At 39.5% G+C, this 23,224-nt stretch overlaps 2 protein-coding genes across 3 annotated transcripts; both read right to left on the minus strand.

Moving 5' to 3' along the window:
* Positions 1–765: 765 nt before the first annotated feature.
* Positions 766–1,161, minus strand: RB195_015377 (uncharacterized protein; the record flags this gene model as incomplete). Its single annotated transcript, XM_064206063.1, has 1 exon — positions 766–1,161. The coding sequence occupies one exon, from the start codon at positions 1,159–1,161 to the stop codon at positions 766–768; it is 396 nt and encodes a 131-aa protein (XP_064061944.1).
* A 1,641-nt stretch (positions 1,162–2,802) lies between these two features.
* On the minus strand, positions 2,803–22,933 carry RB195_015378 (uncharacterized protein; the record flags this gene model as incomplete). Of its 2 annotated transcripts, XM_064206064.1 has the most annotated exons (7): positions 2,803–2,898; positions 2,957–3,087; positions 5,467–5,595; positions 5,793–5,877; positions 8,168–8,217; positions 12,558–12,709; positions 13,973–14,115. In XM_064206064.1, the coding sequence occupies 7 exons, from the start codon at positions 14,113–14,115 to the stop codon at positions 2,803–2,805; spliced, it is 786 nt and encodes a 261-aa protein (XP_064061945.1). The 2 variants fall into 2 exon arrangements, with proteins under 2 accessions (XP_064061945.1, XP_013301177.2); XM_013445723.2 differs by lacking the exons at positions 12,558–12,709; positions 13,973–14,115 and adding an exon at positions 22,885–22,933.
* Positions 22,934–23,224: the final 291 nt, after the last annotated feature.

The raw sequence follows: 23,224 nt of genomic DNA on the forward strand, positions 1-23,224 counted from the left end.
CGCCAGTAATACTTCCATTATCCCGATCGCAAGGGTCGTCAAGTGGCTTCTCTTCTTGCGAGGGATTCGAACGGCAAAGTAATTTTGTTCGACAGGCTTCGTAAAGCGATCTGACCATGGAGTCGGCGGCCTTTCTGCAGTACGTTTGATGGTGCGTGGTATTCAGTCGCCTGTGGGTCTGGTCCTGCGATTGTCGCTGAAACGCATTACGTGTGCGGCCCACCCAATTTTACTTCCCTGGTATATTCAGCAGGGTCCCTGTTCTTCGATCGGTCGGAGTGAACTGTTCCCTGCTTTGTCTTGCGAACAGGAAGATAGTCCTAGCCCCGCCCTTTCGATTGAGCGTTCTGTGACGCTGATCGTTTTTTTTCTACTGCTCGCGAATGGCGACGTTTGTGAAGTGCAGGTGAAAGCAGGGAGAACGGTAGTGTTGAATAGGTTGAATAGGTTGGTGCGCCTGGCGCCAGAAGTTCTTAGTCCTCTTCACTATATCCTCGATGCCCCTGGGTGGACGTTTCCTTTTGCGCAGCTCGTAGATCAGGTCATTCATCATGTTAGTTTCCCGACTATGATATACATAGCTGGAGCACTCGGATATATTCATTCCGTTTAGCGCGAAAGGAGTATCAGAAACCCATCCGTTAATCAAGAACATACTTTTACGATTGGCGAAATTCAGACTGGCGTAGCCAGTGCTTTTAGCCGCCTCTGCTGCCAGAATCTGCAAAGACGGGTAAGACCACTGGCTATGCCTGCTCTTCTCTCTTATGGTCTTCTCTTATCGCTTCTCTGGGATGCTTTGCGGGCTCGGACGTGAATTCTTGGTTGCTTGCGGCTCGTGCAGCTCCCCGCTGACGTATCAGCTCTAGAGTTTCCGAAGACGGGCTTCTCTTCGTGGTTTTGGAACTGAGCCTTTCTCGTGCAGTCATAAAAATGTTCAACGAGCCGATCGTATTTCTCGTCGATGTTGTCCATGAAGGTATCTTCTGAAAAGCTGACAACCAAAGCGAGGAGGATCCAGCTGAAATTTTCTTGGGAAATCGCTTTGTGAACTTCGCGTCTTTCTCTTCTCCATGTGAAAGAAAATTTCCCTCGAAGAAGGCGATGGTCCGATCCCATGTGAAAGTCTGGTTTAACAGCGACACCCGTCAGCCAACGCATTCACTGACGATGATATGGTCAATTTCGTTATGACACCCTTCATCGGGTGACTTCCACCTCTTTCAAGACCGTGAGTTCCGATCCGAAGTTTTTCAGTCGTTTTTCTGATTTTGACAACAATGACCTTGTAGAAACTGTGATCTTCTCTGTGGAACGTCTCCAGATGTATATAGAGAGCCTCGACATCCTCCTCTTCGCAGCAAGATGTTGAAGCGTAAACAACGGAGATATTCAAATCTGGCGTTGAACCTTCTCATCTGCAAACGTCCGATTCGGGTTTTACGTTGTTTGAAGGAGTCGATGTTCACAGGGGACTCTTTCCTATTACTGTGTTTTGCATATAATTTTATAACCCATGGTCAGGTTGCAGACCTCTAGCCACATGAGTTTTGGGAGGACGTTTCGTCCTCCTGGAGTGGACATAGAGCTTGTTTGTCCACTCCAAACTCCAAACCGACTCCAAACCGCCTCTCTTGTGCCTCTGAGTTACTTGATTCCAATCTTTTGGCCTGATCGACGTGCGGGATCCAGTGGTGTTATGCACAGAAAAAACAGGGACATCATCCCCTAAATCCACCTGCGTCTTGGGCCAGGCATAAGGTCGGTTATTCCTCTATCCGTCATCCTAGGACGTGCCACGTATCCACGAGAATAACAGGTTGTTATCGCTCTAGTGATATCTGTGGCAGGTAAATATTGTAAGGTCAGAACGGAATGAAGCACGCTGCGGTTGCGTAAGCGGCTGTGCTGGAAGCGGCGCGGTAGAGACAGCTGTAGGAGTCTAGGTTGGACCATTGCGAGCTGTAGCTACGAGTGTTGCAAGTAAGAGTTCCAACAGGATCTTAACAGCTACGCTACACTGCAGCGCTTCGAAAGCAGCCGCCTGCGCAACTGCATCGCGCTTTATGTCGTTTTAACAGTATTTGACTTACTTTACTGAGTCGGTGGGCTGATATTATCGTCTGACGCGATGTTTAAGCAGTTGTGAGCATTCTTGTACACTCAAAACAAACCGGCAAAAAAAAAACAGCACAAGGTAGGAACGTACGCACGCTAAGAACACGGAGGAATGAGTTTGACCGCATGCTGTTGCGGCGATAGGGATAGAACCTTTTGCAAAATTGCGGCTATGTCAATAACATGTGTTCACTCAATATTTTTTTTTACAAAAAAGGCAGTTTTAGAGAGAACCATCATGGACCATCATCATAATCATGAAGCTACTTTGAGCGTTCCGAAGTGTCCTGAATGAAGAGAATCAATAATGATCTTGCGGATGTGTTCGAGTGAGCACAGATTGTATCCGGCTAGTCCGACCTAAAGTCCGTTCTTCTAAGTAGAAGAATGGACTCCAATGAACAAGAATCCGTCAATAGTAGATGCTCATTTACAAGATCTTTAATCTCTATGTTGTGTAATGTTGAATCTGAGGCGTTATTTAATTCCACGTTATTTAATTTTTCTGGTTCCACTGTATCAAGGACAAACTGCATTGATGCAATGAATCTCGTACATATGAAGCCTTTTATGAGATTAATACAATTATCGTAATAAATTAACGACGAATGATTGAAAAAAAAATAAAGCACAGTGATGAAAATACATTGCTATTGCAGTTGGCCCAAGGCTGCCAAATCGATTCTATGCTTTGAAATCTCCACTAATTTCACGTTCGATAGTCCATGGATCTTTTGCGACGGGTATTTGTGCGTCAAATGTAGAGAAACATTTTTGGACCTGGAAATTATCAATTCTCCGAGGTTTTCTCGGGTTAAAATATGTTTGTCTTCCTTACCTCCTTGGCATCTCCGTGGCAGATTACTCGAAGCGCTGGTCTTCTAGAGCTACAAGCACGAACACGGCTTCGTTCACCAGCCATACATGGTGTCCATTCGCTCCAGGCACTCCATTCACCAAAAACAAGTCCTGCAATGTTATAGGAATCGTTATCGTTCGCAGTGGTCCGCAATTTTTTCTATTTTCCTATTGTGTTTTCTTTTTCTTGCATGTTTCTTTTCTACCAGCGCTTTTGATGCAATGTTTGAGTTATTAGACAAACAGCGCAACGCTACTAGTAGGAATGACAGGAAGTGCTTATCTATAATGACGGGATATTGGTCTCCGCCTAAAACTGCACATTACTTTTATGACCAAACTCACAAAGCGTTCTTATCCACAAGGCCTATAAATCTTCTAGATGATATAATTGTTTATGCTTGAAATAGAATAAAAAGAGTGGAGGTTTATTCAGGTTCTTCTGTCTTTCGCTCTGTGATTCTGCTTCCTTTCGTATCTTTTCTCCGATTTTATTCAACACAATGCTTTACGATTCGATCGACTTCACGCCTATGACAGAATATTTTACAAAAATCGGTTAATATGTGCCATTAAGTCCGACTCAATGTATGTATATGTGTTTTCTTGACCAAGTGCATATCTGGTAACTATTATTGAAAGTAGAACTCCAGTTCCTAAGTAACAGCTTCGAAAGGGCGATCACTACAAGCGGCAACAATGAAGGGCACTTTTAGGCAGTCTCATTGATTTTTTGAATCAGTTGCAAAAATATTTTTTTCAAAGATATTCCATATGAATTGAAGACAGATAACAGATAAAATTATGCTAAGATATTCCTATTTTGTTTTGTTTTAAATACTTCTTCTATCAACCATGTATCAACACTTCCACAGTTATTATTTGTCAAATTCAGGTAACCTGATTAGTATGTGTCTCTGACACTTTCGCACGCACAATTCAGTGAGGTCTCTGAAAAAAGGAAAATGCGGAAGTAAAAAAAAGAGTTCATCAAGCCGCCAGAATGCATTCCGCCCTGTGGTTTTCTAATATGAATGCTGCCATCATTGTAGAGATGATCTACCACTTAGCCCATCCTGTAACTCATGCATTGTCTGACTGCAACCTCGCCGCTTCCCAGCCCTAGTGGAGTTGATATCTCCAAAATCTTCGTTTGAGTCAATACCATCTGGGGATGTGATTGAAAGAGGTCTTTCAAAAATCAGCTTGAATAAAAAAGAATATCCCCTTGGGTTAATGATAAATAACAAATCTTCATCTTTCCTTTTTTTCCTCCTTCTTCACTATGTATGGGAATATTAAGAACAAAAAAATGATTTTTTGTCCGCAATTTGTTCCGTTCATTGTTTTTGTTCCATTCCGCAAAAGTGTATTTGAACGTGAATTCCGTCACAAACTACGCCTAATTTTCCAACGCTATGCTGCAAAATCTTGCACATCAATGTAAAATTCGTCATAAATCTCGTCGTAAATTTGGTTTATTCACATCCAAAATCTTCTTGTTGATGCAGATTGCATCAGACCGTGTTGTAAATCTTGAGGAATGGATGTAATCAAAACTCCTACTCAATGTCCTGTTGAGTGAATCGCAATCATTTTATCGAAAAACCACGATGCCGCAAAAAGAACAAATCAGTAAAAAAAAGTACAGTGGAAAGTACAGCAGAGGCGAAACAAAATAAAGAAGAATAAAGAAAAGTGCTTATTAGCTCGTGGTTTGGTACATAGTTACGGATTGTCAGTCAGCTCTACCTTCTCCTAGTCACCCTACCAATTTTATTGATATCAGATGACGTTTGTTATTTTTTCTACTATTTCTTTGTTATTTTTTAAAAAAAGTCCTAGCCTTTAAAGGCGCTGCGGCGAAGATATCTCTGTTTACCTCTGCGGATATCATTTACACAAGAATAACAAATTCTTTAACCTCAATTTGCTGATTCACGCTGGCAATGGATGTGATTGTAAAAATCGTTTTAGAAAAATCAACAACTTCATATACCTTTTATTTTTTTGAGCAAAGTAAATTTTCCTTTCACAATTCGTGAAAAAGGCATATCGCGAAAACTGGTTTCCAGATCATGGACCTACTACATTTATGCTGACTAAAAACTTTACCTTCTTGCGATTCCTTCAAGGTTACACTAACTTTGTTTGATTTTGACTAACACTTAGGAGTGACTCTTTTAATAATGAAATCTACTTTGAAGAAATTGCACTTCTCTGAGAACCTCTCCTCTCTCTCAGGTGATATCCTCTCAGAATCAAACTAACAACTCTAGCAGCAATTGTGGAAAAATAGATTTAATATTTTCTAAATCTTCTACTTCTTAGATTCCTTATGGTCATTTCATTTTTAAAGAGGATAATGTGCATTTCGTATTTAGCGCCATTAACTTATTTTTATTTTTATTTTTTAGCCCATTTACTTCCTTCAATGAAAACAACGGAGAGGAATCATTACAACTAGAAGAAGTCTTTCAAAAAACTCACGAAGAAGACCTGATGTTTGTGTGGCGTGGTCAGTGCTGCCATCATGTAGCGGTGAATCGGCCTCACTCTCTTCAGTGGGTTGAGGTTGTACTGACTTTACTCCCTCTGCTCGGCGTTTCAACTGTTCTCCTTAAAACGAATGTGTGCTAGTTTTATGCATAGAAGGATGATCTTAGAAGACTTTACAGAAGAATGACGTTGCAGGATCTGACAATCTGCAGTTGGGTGCTAGAGGAGTTAATGTCATAATTTTTCAGTTGTATTTTTTAGGGAGGGAAAAACATCAGGACTCATTTGCAATTGCATCTGTTATAGTCGATGCTCACCTGTAGCCAACGCTGCTGTTTGTAGTGGGTGAAATTGCTCGATCAGGTCGAATCGGGTACGATCATAGGGGCCAAGATGAAAAGACTGAAAAAAAGACATTCAACAACGGTAAGCCACTCAATCCTGCGATATCTCCTTCTCTTTGTGTTCCGGTGAAACCTCAGTCAGGGTCGTTCGTTACTTCATTTTATTCACATCGTAATGGGGGAAAACATCAACTGCGGGAAGAACTACTGTGGCAAAAAAAAGTTTTGTATATTTTCAACGTTTCTCGAAGGCTTTCGACTCTACTAAAAGTGATCAATATCCAGAAAAGAATGAATACGAGAAAACAGTTGCTTCTAAATTTGTATGAAGAAAGTCACAAAAGAATCACAACAATATCTTTTACACATAAAACTCTGAGTTGTTCTCATTTCGTAGAAAGCAGTAGCAAAGACCAAGAATACCTATGTGCTTAACTCGTAGTTTAATATCATTTCAATTTGCCTCATAAAACATGAGGCAGCTGATTTTCGAAAAAGTAAGAGTTTTATTTTACAACCAGGATTTTTACTAAATTTGGAATTCCGAATTGTTCAAAAAGTGAATCCAAAATTATCAACAGCTGCGAGGTGAGCTGAAGCTATTCCATTTCTTCGTGAGTAGAGATGGTTATATTAGGTTGGACAGAAAGTCTTGTCACCCATTTTTCGAAGTTTTCAGAACTGTCCGTTTTTTTTGGCGGAATCCATGTTACAGCATGTTGCAATTGAAGATTTTCTTCAGAATAGGTATACATAGCCTTCCTCAACTTTAATGAGGATGTCAATTAGGCAAGAGTAGCTTCGGCAGCAGCCCGCAACATTAACAGCAGATTGGATATCACTACCATTAGGACTGTCAAGCGCTGGTTCGCTCGCTCCGCAAGCGGAGACGCCGACTTCGAAGACAAGTCCCACTCGGGACGCCTCCATACCATCAAAGACTCCGCCATTCTCGACGCTGTCAAAGAGGATCTAGAGATCAACACCCGCAGTCTTGCAACGAGACTCGGGTGTAGCCATTCAACAGCCGTCAGTCTCCTCCAGGCCATCGGCTACAGAAAGTGCTGTCTGGATGGATCCCTCTCACCTTGACGGTTGGCATCCGGTTTACCCGGGTATCAATCTGTCAATCTCTCCTTCTTCCCCCCCCCCATCGAAAGGAGTTTCTCGAAGATTTTATTACTAGAGATGAGAGTTGGGTCCTCTACGACTCTAATGCGCACCGTGCCGTGTGGATCCCTTTAGTGGACCCGCCGACGCAAGCCAAAGCGGACCTCCACCCCAAGAAGTCTCTCTTTTGTTGCTTCTGAGATTAGAGGAGAATGCTAGTTTATGAGCTGCTCGCACAAGGCCACACCGTCACCGGTTCCATATACGCTACAAGCTCGCATCGGCCGTTCTAGAAAAGCGGCTGGGACGAGCTTCGGTGCAGCTCTTCCAAGATAACACTAGGCCCCACGTAGCTAAAAAGATCCATGAAACACTGGAGGAGATAGGCTGGGACACGGTGCCCCATCCATACTATTTTCCCAACCTTGTCCCCTTAGACCAAGACTTATTCCGGCGCCTCAAAGCTTACCTAGCGGAGAAAATCTTCACCAAATCTGAAGAGGTCGAACAGCGGTCAGCGGCTTCCTCGGCTCGCATTCTCCCAGTTCTTGGAGAAAGGGATCGCTGACATGCTGATTAGGTGGGACACTGTTGTAATTAGTAATGGTGATTATATTACCTATTAATTTTCATTGTAAGCTGAGTTAAAAAAATAAAGCAGAAAAAATGACAAATGGTGATAAGACTTTCTGCCCAGCTTAATAGTTGACGAACATTCCCTTTGTTGCTTTCTTCTTATTTTTTTATTCCATTCTTTTTTCTTTCATTTTTTAAATTTTGACTCCACTTTTACTTTTATGTACTTCTTTTTTCACTTCCTTACTCTAGTTGTTTCTAAAGAAACATCGAAGACTGCTGCCTAAGGAGGACTTTTTCATCAAAAAGTTCAGGACAATTACTATCCTCGTTAAACGTACTAGACAAAAAACTGTGATGCAAAAAGTACGTTGTTGTCAAGGAACAAAACAATGGCGCCACTTCTTCTTAACCTTCAACTTGAATAAATAAAATTTGTGTGTATTCAGTTAAATAGTTGAAGACGGTACAAATCCAGATGCAACCGTGAAAAAATGACGTGACGTCGCATATCATTTTTAGATTTAGTCATATTAGATGCTCACAGCAAAAACAAGCGTGCATCATTAAATAATTAAATGCAACCGTACTGATTCTATTTTGGCGTTAAGTAACTCGCAACATATGCGTAGGTTTTAGTTTTTGACCTACTCAGTACTCACCTTCGATGTGTCTGTTTCTATTTGAACATGGACCGGCGAGGAACGAGGAGCTGAAAATTAAATCTGTTAAAAAGTGAAATGGGAGTGAGCTTAGAAATATATAGCAAAGGAGAAAAAACACATAGATACGCAAGATTCTTAGATTTTTCAACATCGTATTCAATTACATTACATTCGACATCGTATTCAATTACATTAATTATTACATCAACATTAACACATATTGATTTGTCTATATTTTGTTTTTTTTTCCCCAAAAATATCAGCAAAATGAGAGGACGTAGACTTTTCTAACTTCTATTAGCCATCAATCTCAGGGGAATGCTATCGTAGGTATATTCCACGGATATTATGAGATGAGATCGGTGATTGTTATTTTTCAGTCTCTCTTTCATGGAGTATAGTCGTGAGAATTTCACACGAATATTCCTTGAAACGATTTTCCTTCATGAATCTCTCCCGGCTAACGCCCATGCAGATACCAGTTGCAGTTCGTTAGTTAGTGAATACCTATATCATTATGCATACAGTATTCTCTAAATAAGCATTTTTAAAGTGGGACCTCTAATTATGTTTTTCTTTAGAAGTTTCGACTTTAATAATTGATTACGTTTGATTTTAAAATTAATAAAAGCAGCTCATCCAAATATTGATTATTTCTATTTTGCTACTACAGTAGAATTCAGTCTACAATATTACATATGTTATTTAAGGAGTAATATTAATAAATATAAGGAAACAATCAGCTTTGTAGTCTGGAGGGACGTGACTTTATTATTGGTTATGGATTGCTGGAGTAATTTTCAATTTGCTTCTCTGTCATGAAGTCACAGTACCCCAGTCCGGAATATATACAACCACATTTTTCCGCATCAACTAAAATAGAATGATAATTGGTGAAACTCTTTCTTTTGAATATATGGATCCTCTGAGACAGAAATTAGAGGTGGTCGTTGCATCAGTTGCTCCAATATACCGATCGCAACGTGTGAACTTCAGCAAATGGGCAAATGTAACATTTTACAGAAAACTTTGTTCTTAAGAAAACCTAAGACACAGAATCCCCCTTTATGAAAATAAAACAATGGTTATGGCGATAAGGGAATTATGTTGAATGGTATCCACAAAGAGCAAATGCGAAGCACATACGTAGAGACGCTTCTTTGATTGGTGCTGAGGCCAGTTATGGGCCGCAACACTATTCAACACCTAACTCGTAGACTACGTTCAGGAAAAATGCTACAATTACCTCTAAGAAGGATTCCCTTCGGGAATTCTGCGGCAGCCATGACCCGACGAACAAAAAAAAATTCACCTTAATCTACTAAATTCAAGTCTCCGGCGTTACTTTTGTTGTTAATTGGATTCTTCAAAATTCGAAAAAGAAACAGCGTTGGCGGGTTGTTTTTATTTTTCAACATTCACGGCCCATTTGTTTTATCGCACCTTTATTAATAATGCAGTTCTCTGTAACCTAATGCTTACCACAATTAGCATTAGTTGCTCGTTGGTCTACGATTTGAGATTCAGTCAGCTTCATGTCTCTTTGACTTGTCGCTCTGCGAGGAGGTCGCGCATGTCGGCTATCCTTTACATATATGAATAATTAATTATTGTTGTTAATTGGATTGTACGCAAAGGAAGATAGGATCACTCTTGAACCAGGAGTTATGCTCACTAAACAATCCCATGTTTATTGCTTATCACGCAAATTGCCACTCATGTTTTCTTTTTAAAAAGAAATCGATAATCCTTCAGCGCATAATCATTCACTCCTTTTCTGTATTCCCGCGTATTGGATTGTTTTTTGTTGACTTTTTGAATAATCAGCTCTCGACTATCATTATCACCGTGCTACGGTTCTTTGCACACCCTACTTGCCTGCACCGACCCTTATGATTGAGCTACGAAAAAAAAGTGATAGAATAGTCCAGAGATAATTTTTGGTTACATTTGGTTGTGAATGAGTCGAGCACTACAAATGAGCAGGAAAAGAATGCGAAGGGTGAGCAAAATATCTGAGCAAGAACTGTACTTCTGTAAAGTATTGATCAACTTGTTATATTCTGATGTTTCAGCACGTTTGAGAGAGAATATACAGAAAATTTGGATCGATGGGTGGTTGAGGGCGAAAAAAATCAGTTGAGCACGAGGGGAATCTCTTCATATTATATTAAATATTGATGAGCTGAATATGTTGAAGAAACGCGAGATTCACGCTTTTCTCTGTCGCTGAATACGGTAACTGTAGGTCTTGACCTGAACGACGCAGGTGAGCTTCTCAAGTACTAGAGAAACGATGGGACAAGGGAAAATGATGGAGGATGATCTGCACAATCAATGCATACGGGAAGATGTCTTTCACTTCAATCCAGGATCGTTCGAGGTTTACGAGCGTGTGCAGTCTACAGAATAACTTGTTGGGGCCCATCCTATTAATCAAGTGAAGTGTTTTCATTTTCGCATACAAGTTTGTTGGCAATTCAATGACTTCATCATGGTTGCGGTCTAGCGTGGCTTGAAACTATCCGTTACCTTGCAATCGCAACCAAACCTCTCACCAACTGCTCTCCAGCCACTACATCGGTGGAAAGTAGGGAATAAAAATAAGGACAGAAATGTGGAGCTTCGAAGGAAAATAACGAAGAAAATGAGTAGTTGGTTAAGTGAATTGATACAAATCAACGAATTTAACAGCTATCACATCACGTTGAATCTTTCTCGATACACTATTTTCAAATTATGGAATTAAACTTGAAAGAAAGTGATAACCATAGCAGAAGTAACATTAGACTCCCTCTCATTTGAATGTATGTGTTTACTAAGTCATGCAAAGTTCTCTAAAATTCTATGCAAATTACTTAAATGACTAGAGCTGCCTTTTTTGGATAACACTCGTTTTTTCTCGTAATTGTTCCCTGAACGTATCATTTATTATTCTTCTTCTTTCTGCTGAAATTTCTCTGTACATATCTTCAACTTTTCCGTTGAAATTTCATATTTTCTAATGTACTGCAGTAAATAAGCTGTTAAATGTTTTGAGAATAATTCAACTTAGAGTCTGTAGCCATTGTAGAGCATCCCCGCAAGCGGAGCAGAGGCTCACGCGCAATCACCCAAGTACTTGCCTTATGCCGAAGTGCAAGATATGTCCGGATAATGAGGAAAGCAATCGCATGCGCTTCCGTGTTGTTTATCGGTTATTTTTGTAAGCGGTGCTATGACGAATACAGAGGAGAAATGGCAGCATACACTGTGCTCGCCGAAAAGACCCGGACGGCAAAAGGGAAATCACATGACGCGGTAAAGAGGTCCTGGAGGTTCTCTTAGAGTGGATTTTGGATCCATTCTAACAAATGAATCGCAGAGGGGATCCTTCTATAGCACGCGGGAACTCGTACCTTTTCAAGCTTGTTGTTTGACTGGTCAGTTCACCGCAAGTATTTAGCAGCAGCAGAGAAGTATTCCGATCCTAAGGAACGATCTGCACTTCCACTTGTAACTATGAGATCCAACAGTAGACTTAGAACTTTCTCTGTTGAGCGGACGGGGAGTTTGATCGGATAAATACCTTCCATCTCACCCTTTCGGGCTCTAAAGAAAGCGAACTATCCGGAACGTTATCTAAGACTGAAGGGTTATAGCAGCCATGTCCAGATTAAGTAAAAAAGATGAATGTTAATTTCAAGTTGAACGTAGTCGGCATCCAGCATCTCCACAGGTGCGACCGCTAAGCGCCTACCCAATCCCACGCTCTTTTCTGCTTTACACACATACTCACTTCTTTCTTCCTGTCATCATTCGAAAAGGCACTGTATTCACCTGCTGAACATATTCCGGCTACTATTATCTTACTCAGTTACATTATACATAGACTCCGGTTCTTTTTGAAACCAAATTTCATGGAAGGAGCGGCAAATTTGGGCTTTAGTAAGTAAGCTACGGCATGCCGTGCAAGAAAGATTCGAGAAGGTTTTTTTTTCGCCATTTCTTCTAGCTTTCTAATCAGAAGTAACATGGATACTTACCGAACATTTACGCAATCCAGTATTTTGTATGCAAATCTTTGTGCAAAGGAATTGTATTACATGCAGCAAGGATATATTTTATGTGTTTTGTACATGTTTCCTTCATATCTGTGTGATGGCTTTCATTTCATGCATTTTAGTGAGCTCGGCTAACTTCCACGGGAAAATGCTGACGGAAGGTTGCCGAAAAAATCAAAGATTATAGCAGTTTCGTATCCGGCTAAACTTGAGAAGGCAAATGCTAGTTTAACATAGGTTCCATGTGCGACTGTTAGTCAACCTCGGCATGGTGATGTTTCAGTATTTGTTCTCTTTAATTGTCCCGGACACGAGGTTGTTATAATCCTTTATTCGTGGCTAACGTTTCGGCAATATCGCCTTCTTCACAGCATTAGGATCGGACGACCATCCTACCACAGCTAAATACCTGAAGGGTGGCTCGACCATCATCGACCGTATGGTTACAGCAGACCTCCAACGGTCTGCGCCACACCAACGCTCATTACTTGCATATCTATAAATTTCAATTTTGCAACCTGGCAAAAGTAATATGTGGCGGGTGTGGCGCAGTCGGTTAGAGGTCCGTTGTAGCCACATGGTCCATGGTTCCAAACCGCTCTGGTGCCAACCGCTTCATCTCTCCTTGTGATAAATTGGTACCAGACTTGTCTGGGACAATAAAAACACCGACTTGATCATCGGCTGGCCCCTACAAGTAATTGTGTATGCCAACACGAGTTCCAAAACCTCAACGATTACGAATTATGTACAGTTAAACGCGTTGCTGCATCCCAAATGGATTTAGACGCTAGTACTTCATGTAGTTTCATCCTTTATTCAGTTAACAGTAATATTATGAGTGTTTTGCTGTCATTTTGCTTATTATTATTATTCGCTCCAATCCCTATTACAGTGTATGTATGTAACAATTGTAACAATTGTAACAACCAAAATCAACTTTCTTTCTTCGAGCTTCAACCTTCACGCAGAAGGTTACGAAAATGTGAAAACTTTGCAAGCGTTGTCATCTTTTGCAAAGGTTTGCAGGAGAATTGCAGATCCTTCAACGAAAAGATGGTTGTTCCCATGGAAAATCATGTAATTACAGTAATTGCTGGCTGCACTTATGCCAACTCTTCATGTAGTTGATTTCATTTGTGAAACATAGCGATTAGAGCTTTAAAAAATCAAAATCTCCGGAAAATCCAAAGGAATTATGCTGTGGTGTGATAGTACCTATAATCTATTATATCTCTAGCTGTTCCTCTCAGATGTGCGTCATTAGCCGAATTATTTTCAAGAATCCCCATTATGTCCCGAAAAAAACATTTGGAGAAGGTTTATGAGTACTGAATTAATTGTTATTCTCCCATCAAAGCCCCGATATTACGAAGGTAACAGAGGGGTTGCCGAAGCGCACAATTTAAATGTCAATGCAGAATGTAATGAAAGATTCATTAGGTGAGCATTTTTTTTGCACATCGACCGTGCGGCCACCGCGGACCTCTTACCCATTGCGCTACACCCGATATTGAATCGAGTAGGTGTACAGTGCTAAAAGACGGTGCACAGCAGTGTGGTGAAAGAATAGCCCCTAGACTGCGCGGTCTACAGTCCAATATCACGTGAGGAAGCTGAGCTTTTCATCTCCTCGCGATCAAAGAATTCATGCTAGATTTTTCCACGAGGTGTACAGCGACATGGTACATCTTCTAGCTCCTGCTTTTGACTTGACTTAACCGGCGGGCTGGGATTATCGCCTGATGCGGTTGCTCACATCTTCGCTGAAGCTTGTTGTTCTTGAATACGGTTCTGCTCAATTTTCTCGATCTGCAGCAGGAGCTCGAACAGGTTCCATCCATTCGTCACTGTTCCATATCCTGGGAGAACTGTGGTCTCGCTTGAAATCCCTATCGGCATCGACTAACCCGAGAACTAGCACTGTCAGCCAGTTCAGCACCACGAAACGGAGTGTTGTTACCAAAGATTCCATGGTCCCTCTCCGAATTTCACCTATTTGGATTGGGCTTTGGCAGTGTGTGCAGGACAGACAGTGTATAGGTAACTTCCGCCATATAACTGTGCAAGTTATATAGATCGTTCGTGCCCTGAGGGTATACACAAGTGCCTGATACCATTTAGTTCACATAGGGCCACCTCAGGCAGGTATCAGACTCGTATATTCTGCGTCTAGCTCATGCTAATCATTGTATAGGCGCTATCGGGGTTCATAAACCTCAAGCAACATCTGAATTGAAGTCCGATATGATGACGCAAGGGGTTGATCAAGGGAAAGCACTTCAAACACTTGTTCTTTTTATATTATTGAGAAAAATTCCATTCCGCCCTCCTCTATCGTCTCTAAACATCCTTCGGATGTCGGCTGCCTACAGCTCATTAGAATAAGCAGTTCCTTAATCGCATTAGTAGGGGCCGTTGCTTTGATCGCATACTTCCTAATGTGCTAACGAGAGAATCACTGGTTATCCACACTGCAGCACAGCTCACCACTCAACCAGTCGCTAACAATCTCAGCGTCAGCGGAGCGATCCGCCGGAAAAAGCACGGACTTCTTTGCCGCATGTCCTCCTCGGTGAGCCCGCCCAAAAGCAGTGCTAACAACACGCTGACGGATTTTGTCACACATCAACGTATGTTTTGCAGAGTTAGATTTTTTTTAGATTTATCTCTTCGATTTTTTATTCTTTAAAATGGTGGGATGCGGCGGCTAGATGGTGAAGTGATTTCTATTGGTTGTGAAGCGCAAATCGCGAAAATTACGTTGGACTTTCCGATTTCTATTGTGACGCCCTTCCGGATAGCATTAACAAGTCGTTTATTATGACTAGGAACTGAGCTGAAGTCTCTTTCAGGAGTTTGACTATGTCACTTCGCATTTTTACTAGAATTTTTTTTGAGAAACTAGTGGCGCCATCATATAAGTGGTCCATTAATTAAACGTTGTAGTAATTTCCTGAGTCTATGACTCAAGAAACTGTTATTAATCATAATTTTTGGTTACACATCCGATTATTATCGGCTGAGTGGCTAAAGAGGCGATTCCCTTCATTTAGAGTTTAGCTCGGAGGTTCCATGTCCTCATTTTCCCTCATCAGACCATTCGCTGTCCGATTGATGACAGTTTAGTAGGTGTTCTTGCTTGCTCGAAAGGATCATGCCCACTTCTCTATTTTCTGGTTCCCTTCACAAGTTGAATTTGCTTAGCTTTCTGTTTACGGACTAGGATAATCAGATGAGATCCAGATTCAATCAAGTGGAAATCTAAGTGTTCCAAAATAGCCGAAAACAATGTTTCATGGGAAATTTCATTGTTAACCCATTGACGACAGCGCGCTTTTTTGCGAATCTGGCGCCTAGAAAAAGCCAATCCTACTTTTGCGAGCTATATTCGTATCGTATTCAAGGACACTAAACCCATTAGGAACAAAATAACTCTCAAAAGTTGGGAAATCATGAAAAATTACCTTTGGAAAGTGGTCGACTAACAAATGAGCCGAGCTGTCGACAAAGAGTTAAAAGAACGATTAATTTGATTTCTATTCAATAGAATAGCGGCAGAATAGCAGGACATTAGCGGTGCTTTTATGACGTTGTTCTGGTATTTTCTTCTCAACTCCTCCTGGAAACTGTTTAATTGCTTCATTGTGCATCCTCACTTGTTCTAGAGAAATTAATTTGTACAGTGAAATGAAGTCCCCGAAATGATCTCCGCAAATCGATCAATGTATAATCGCAACGCTTTCGACACAATTCTGTCATGAGGATTTAGCCGAAACAGACGCATTCACTTTTTCTATCACACTCTGGATTCGCTTAGCTAATTGTTTGTTTACCTAATCAGGTCCTAATTAGATATTTTAATTTCATTTAAAATTATGTTTGATGCAGTACACTTTGAAAGATAGTGCCCTAACCTTATTTCGTTGGTTTAAAGGTTCTACATTGAATCCTTAATTATCCTGCCATTTTATTGTCTGGACCGCTGATTAAGTAATTAATTGCACATACAAGATTCCTCACTAATTGCTTACGATGAAATTTTTTCCCATCGCTTAAGTTCTCTTCCTGTCGTCATCCAACGAAAAAATAAATATTTTTGCATTAACTTTAACTTTACCTATATGTTTGTGAATTTATCCACCCAATTATTCATCTGGGAATGATAGCTGAACCAGTCATGTATATGTGAGCAAAACAATTCGAAACGGACATTTTTGTAAATTTGATGTTACGATCAGTATATCGGAAAATCGATTAATCATATGATCTTGTTGAAAATCGTTTTGATATTTCGAATCATTGCTACTGTATTGTATGTATTATTGTTGCGGCAAACCTTTAAATTGTAGTGTGAGTCTAAAATACTATAGGTGTATTTTTATCTTCAACATTTTAACTCTAAAAGAAGCTAGAACAATCCTCTTTGAAATAAACAGAAAAATAGGAAGTTTTCCCCATGGTCATATTGTACACAAGCTTTTCAGGCTATTTTTCATGTCGGAATAGCATAAGTAAAATGTACATTTAGAATCTGCTAAGAAGAAGGAAAGATAGGAAAGAGAAGGAAAGGAGAGAGAAGGGGGGGAAGGGAAAAAAAGATTTATGGAAGGAACGTCAAAGCGTCGTTTTTTTCTTGCAAAATTCTTCTTTTTCACGTGCCAATCCACCTTTTAATTATGATTTGTCAGTCCTTCATTGTTTGAAAAAGTAGAAAGTTTGATTTAGAAATGAATGGACTTCAAACGTACTTGCGCGCAATTAAATGTTGGAAGAGTACTCTTCGAAAGGAGAAAAAACTGTCTTTTACTCCTAACAATTAACCTGGAATAAAATTGCACAGTTTTTCCTGATTCAATTGTACTAAAAAGTAATTCTTCACCTAGAATATGAGTAGAATTATTAAAAATTCAGTTCGCTAGAAACGTTCAGATTTATGAACCACTTTGTTCCTAATCGAGCTCAAAGGCGAAAGTTAAGACAAGAAACGATGATCTAGATGTTCTCGCATAGAAAGGACCTTCTTTCCGCACATTTATTCATAAGAACCATTTCAAAAAAAGAAGATAAATTGTGTGAAGTTCAAAGAAAAGTGCAGAAGGAAGTTTTAAAGAACCAACTGTGGAATTTTTCACGATTATTTAAACCAATTTTTCCACAAAACACATTCGTTCCTAATGTTCGAAGTACAGTGTGATTGGTCCTAAATGTAGTTTTACCAATGCCCCAATGAACAGTCTTATATGGAGCGGTCTCGAAACGAAATCTGGTGGTAGTATCACGACTTTCCGCTAGTAAACTTAATTGCAAACAGGATTTCGCTAATCAACATATCTGCACTTCTAGTACTCAATTATTTAACATACAATAGATTTTTTCCCCTCACCTACATATTATATTATCTCTTATGCATGCATATTATATTAGCTATGATTATTACATTATCCTTGACACTGTTTTCCATCACATGAAATTGAGAATTCGAAAAACAACCGACAGTAATCTTTCGTAACGAACTCGCAATCAGCTCCTCTTTACACTAAACAGGGCACTTTTCAGAATGTCCCATTCGTGACTAAACACTATATTAATAACACCACTATTACCAATTCTCATATATCCACTTATTAACGGAATTTTATTTGTGGTACTCAATTTAGTACCTTACAAATAGACTATTGTGTACAATTCCAGGGAATTTCAGGAAAAAGAAAGGAGAAGGGTAGGAGGAAAAACAAAGAAAAGGTTTTTTTTTTGAAGTTGATTAGTCGACGAATAAATTGATATTTCCCTCTTTTTAGACAAAAGAGGTTTGTTTTTTTTTCGCTCGAGAATGTATGACAATATAATTACACTTCATTAAAATTTCTACCTCAAACTAAAATATTTCAGTTTTATCCTAAGAACTTATTAGGTTTCGTTACAATATAACGATTTGAGGGGCATTCCTGAATCGAACTGCTTCTAATTTTTTTTCTGCAGTCATATTTCTGGTAAGATTTGGAAATGTAATGTAGGACACGTCCCACATGGGACCTCACTTTACAAGATAGTAGGGAGGAATAGTACCTAAGAATAACATATCGACACTATTTGCTGAAATTGAACATATCTTTTCTAAACAGATTATTTCGGTTCTGCTTGTTTTTTTTTTCGACTAAGCAGCGCAAATAATGAGCATTGTAAAATTTTTCCAATAATACTGACTATAGATAGACTTTAGATAGACTTTAGATATAGATAGAAAATGTTTTTTAAGCAAGCACTTAACTTCCCAATCAATAGTTGCTAAGCAGGAAAAAGTCTACAATTACTTTTGCTTTTTATCAGATTCGCGACATTAGAACCTCTAATACGCACTTTTCATCCTCCTAAATCACACATGTAGCCATCACTACTGTAATTTTTAGCTCGAAAAATTCCTTGCTTTTTCATTTTCTTCCGCGAACAATTTTTTCTTCTTTGTTTTGAAAAGTCAAGTACACTTGAACCGCATTGTCAAGTGGTTCTGGTGGTTTCGGTCAGCTTTCATTGTATGCTTCAAGTTCATATTTGAAGAGGTAAGAAATTTTGTGGTGTTTTAACTTTTATCAGCGTGGCCACTTTTTTTGAGTGATTTTCCAGAAAATGATCTTATGATTATTTTTGTGACTAGAAATAAAAAAAGAGAAATATGATTTTCTCGAATTTGAAGAAAATGAATACCCTAAATATTCAGGAAAGATGAATTTGAAGCAGCAGCTCAGATTGAAATAGATTTTTCTTCTCATTTTTTTTACACAACTCATAAGTATGGCCCTTGAATGTTGGGTAATGTTATCCTAAATGTTCTTAAAAGGCACTTTAAAAAATCCTAAACGTTCTCCCGTTGTACTTATTTACTCAATAACCTTAGGGATTGCCTTTTAAGAAGAAGAATAAACAAAAAGAAGTGGAAGAAAATGGTGATGGTACGTCTAGTAAAACAAGGTCAGGCCCTTCCCGAAAAATGAATATTAAAAGAAACTACTGATACTAGCGCTGCCTACGTAGTTCAAAATTTTAAGTTGTGCATGCAAGACCATTGATAAAATTTGTTCATTCATGTTGTTGAAATTTTTGCTAAGAAGACCGTTTGAAGTCCAAGCTATCAAAATCCAAAGTCACAAAAAATATCTCTGGAATTTAAGTAAAGAAATCCAAGAAGTTGGTTCAGATTAACATTTGGCTAAGGGTACCTGGCTTTTAATGAGTCTTATAGAGAGGTAGCCGTCTTAAAAGATTTTTTTTCATCGATTTATAGAAGAGAATTAACTAGAGTTTAGTGATTTTAGTTTAATTTAGTAAATTTTTCAGAAGAGAATCCGACTCTATTGATCTGTGAAGTCAGTGATAAGAAGATAAACGTTGCCTTTTTTTAGACTCATTGCTAAAAGGAGATCCAGGCGAACCTTAGGGGTCCTTGTTAGAGTAAGAGCTCAGAATTTTAGCAATCCTTACGAGAAATTCCCTAGCTCTCTAAAATAGTCAGATGCTCACTTAAAAACGATGAAAGATTTAAAAAACCGCTAACAAGGCAGTTGTTCAAATATAACAAAACTACAAATATACCTATAGTTGACCAAAAATCCACAGTAACTTCACTTGAATTCAAAATGACTGCATGGAATGGTAGCTGTCGCCGATACGTTCGGCATGGAAAAATATGAGTAATGGCTGGATCTGTAGAAAAACGCTCGATTTGATTACATTCTGGATAAGAGTGGGCATGGTGTTGGCGGATAGCGAGCGATACTCAGATTACCGCCAATGGAGCTGCTGGTTTACTGGCACTGCAGCCGGCCGCCTCGGCTGCGGACTCCACGGATGTGTGCAGCGACGATTCACGCGCTTCCTCAGATATAATTAGCTCCATTTGTGTTATCTATGCATGCATGAGTGCAGACATACGAGGACAGCACGTTTCTTACTCCACTGTCATTGTTACGATGCACAAGTTATCGAATAATTGGTTTTATTTAATTCTTCGCCTTTTTGTCTACTTTATTAAGCTTCACAACGAATTTAGCTACGATGTTTGGATGCGAATGAAACTATTCAAAAATCAACGGAATGCTGTCCGTTTGCCCTGCACTTACTGAGAATGCGAAGAACTTCTGCGGTAGTCCCGCAATTATTTAGGGCTGTTATTATACATCTGAGCCTTCCCTCATCTTTAAAATTTCTGATGATCAATTGCTTCTCGTTGTACTTTGAAAATTTACTCTTTTATTTTATCAAAAAGCTGACCAAATACGCTGAATAATCGCTATTAGATTTTAGAGTGGAAAGCTGGGATAGCACAGTCGATAAGCGGTTCCACTATGAATGCACGATCCGTCGATGGATCGAAACCGTCCTAGTGCCAACCAAGCGTCTCACCACTCTGGGGTCGCCCAATTGGTCCCAAACTTGTGTGGGAGGATAAAAACAATGACTTAATTTATTGGGTGCCCTCGGTAGTCACTGTATAGGCTTTGTGAACGCCGAACTATTCGGAGTTAAAGTGAACGCGTGGGCGCATCCCAAGCGGGATTAATTAACGCCAGACACTTTGTCGTTTTTTACCCTTTTAAGAGCGGTAACCATTCAATTTAATTGCAGAAACAAAATCGTATTATTTTACAAAGGCACCAGCTGACCTAGACAATTAATCACGGAACAACAACCGATGCAGTCAGTGTTTTATTCTCCCATACTGATCTGGTACTAGCTTATTAACCACAATTGGAAGAAACACTTGTTTGGCCTGAAGTGAAATGCGAATCGGAGTCGCGGAGGAAAATTCCTACCATTGGTCCTTGTCCGCCTAGTTTCCATATATGTCTGTTTTCGCCGGACGAATGATAAATTCCTAACTCTCTTAAGAGTTTTCCACAACTTTACAATTTTCTTTGCATGATCCTACGTCACAATGTCGGTCAAATCACAGTTTATTTTTTTTCTGCTCGGAATTTTCTTGCATCTAAAATTTGCTCATATAATAGTTTTGACCATTGCTTCACAGTTTATTTCATAACTAGCTCGGAAATGATGTGAATGTGGTGAAAACTAAAGCAACCTAACAGATTTGAATTTTAATTTAGTCTCCTCCCACCCCGCAAAATCTGTTACTTTTTCTACAGCTCACAGTTCTCTCCTTTTTCCTTCTATTTTGTACTTTTTCCGATAACTCTTGCCTAGACGATGCGTTCATACTTCGGCGTATTCCAAACATAACTTGACGCATAGGACGCATATCGACGCTGATATACAGAAGCTTGATTAGAAATGACACACGCACTATGTTCTTTGCCGCTTCTTAGTCCCATGAAGTATGCTCAAGGTGGTCACAGAACGTCGCGCTCTTCTGGACGTCACTACAACTTATCTGGATATTTTCATGTTTGTTAATCAGCGCTTAGAGGGGAAAAAATAGCGAATAAACGTTTCCTGACATTGCTCCAATTCTCAATCGCTGATTTGATGGATTTCAAGAGTTTTTATGTTTTTCGAATCATCGCAGAAAAAAACAAATGATGGATTTACAGGAGGATTAACCTTGATTTTCTGAATAGATCCATCAATCGTCAATTTCTTAACGAGATGTTACGATAATTCACATATCACACAAAAAACAAATCTTCACTGAGGGATAACCGAGAGGACTATGTTTTAAAACAAGTGAAAAAATATATCTATATCTTTGTTCATTATTTGTTTACTTTATGCTATACTATTAATCATTTATTTTTTGTTTGTTTTTGTTTTCTTTATTTCCATATAAGATAATCATAAACTAGAGAATCATCAGAAATTTCGTATACAGTCAAAGACAAAGGGTTCGGCTAAAAATAAGGAAGCTCCTTTGAAGCAAGTTCGAAAACATCGGTCGGAATTGTTTTCCCCATTTTATCAACATTTTTCGAATATTCGTCCTAAACAGTATGATTCACTTTAAATTCCACCCTTACGTTTTTAAGGTCTTTCTGCTTTAGAGAAAACAATAAGAAAAAACTTGGAGAAAGCAATTGCCACTGATACTAAGCGATATTTCTCAAAAGTTTATTGGAAAGGAAAAGAAGTTAAGATTTTGTCATTGGAGTACGCTGCCTCAAGCAAAAGACAAGTTTTGCGGTTTTCGTGAAGGATTGTACTATGACAGTGAGTTTTACAGTAATGGAAAACTGTTATCAGAGATTCCGATTTACGTTAGGTTGGACTTATCCTTTATTTTGTATCCGCGCCTTTATTTCTAGAAGGTAATCGCAATTAAGCCACACCCACGGTAATTAGCCATATGCTGCAATTCGTCCAAGCTACTAGAAATCGTAAAATTGTTCGTAAGATTTCTTATTATCATTGTGTTCATACAAAAAAGCGAAGGCGACAACGCCGAAACCTTAGCGTGAGGTGAAAGTTTGTTAACAATCTTGGCTGTTGCTTAAATTTGACTATCGACAAAAAAGCATTCAGCTTTGATAACATGCATTAGTTCAGTCAAGATCAAATTTGAAAAAAAGAGCTTTAAAATAATCTTGACAAGATAACAGCATATTTTGAGTGACTTTCTCGTAACAATAATAAGTTCATAGTTCTCCTCCGATCGCGTAAATGTCTGAATGAGTGTCACTGGAAAATCCAAACAGCTGATAAGGAGGAAACGCCACCAACCTGCATTAGCTAACGGGAACAGTACAACTAGCAAGTAAGTGACGAGCATGTCGCAGCGCTAGAGAGCGAAAGGATGTGATAGGTTGAGTGGTCGAGGAACACGATCGGATAGATGGCTGACGTGGGTGGGTGGGCGCCGTTGTGAGGGCGGTCGACGAACGAATGATACGAGCGGATATATCCATAAATTCGAGCGTGAAAAGATCGTCTTGTCGCTGTTTGCGACTCGTCGCTCATGCACATCCTATTTGGTACGATCGGCGGCAAAAAGAACAATGAAACAATAGTGTAACGCGGCGACGACGACGAAAAAAGTGCATGCGATGTCGCCGTCGCATCG

Source organism: Necator americanus, chromosome V, assembly GCF_031761385.1.
Source record: "Necator americanus strain Aroian chromosome V, whole genome shotgun sequence".
NCBI classification, from domain to species: domain Eukaryota; kingdom Metazoa; phylum Nematoda; class Chromadorea; order Rhabditida; family Ancylostomatidae; genus Necator; species Necator americanus.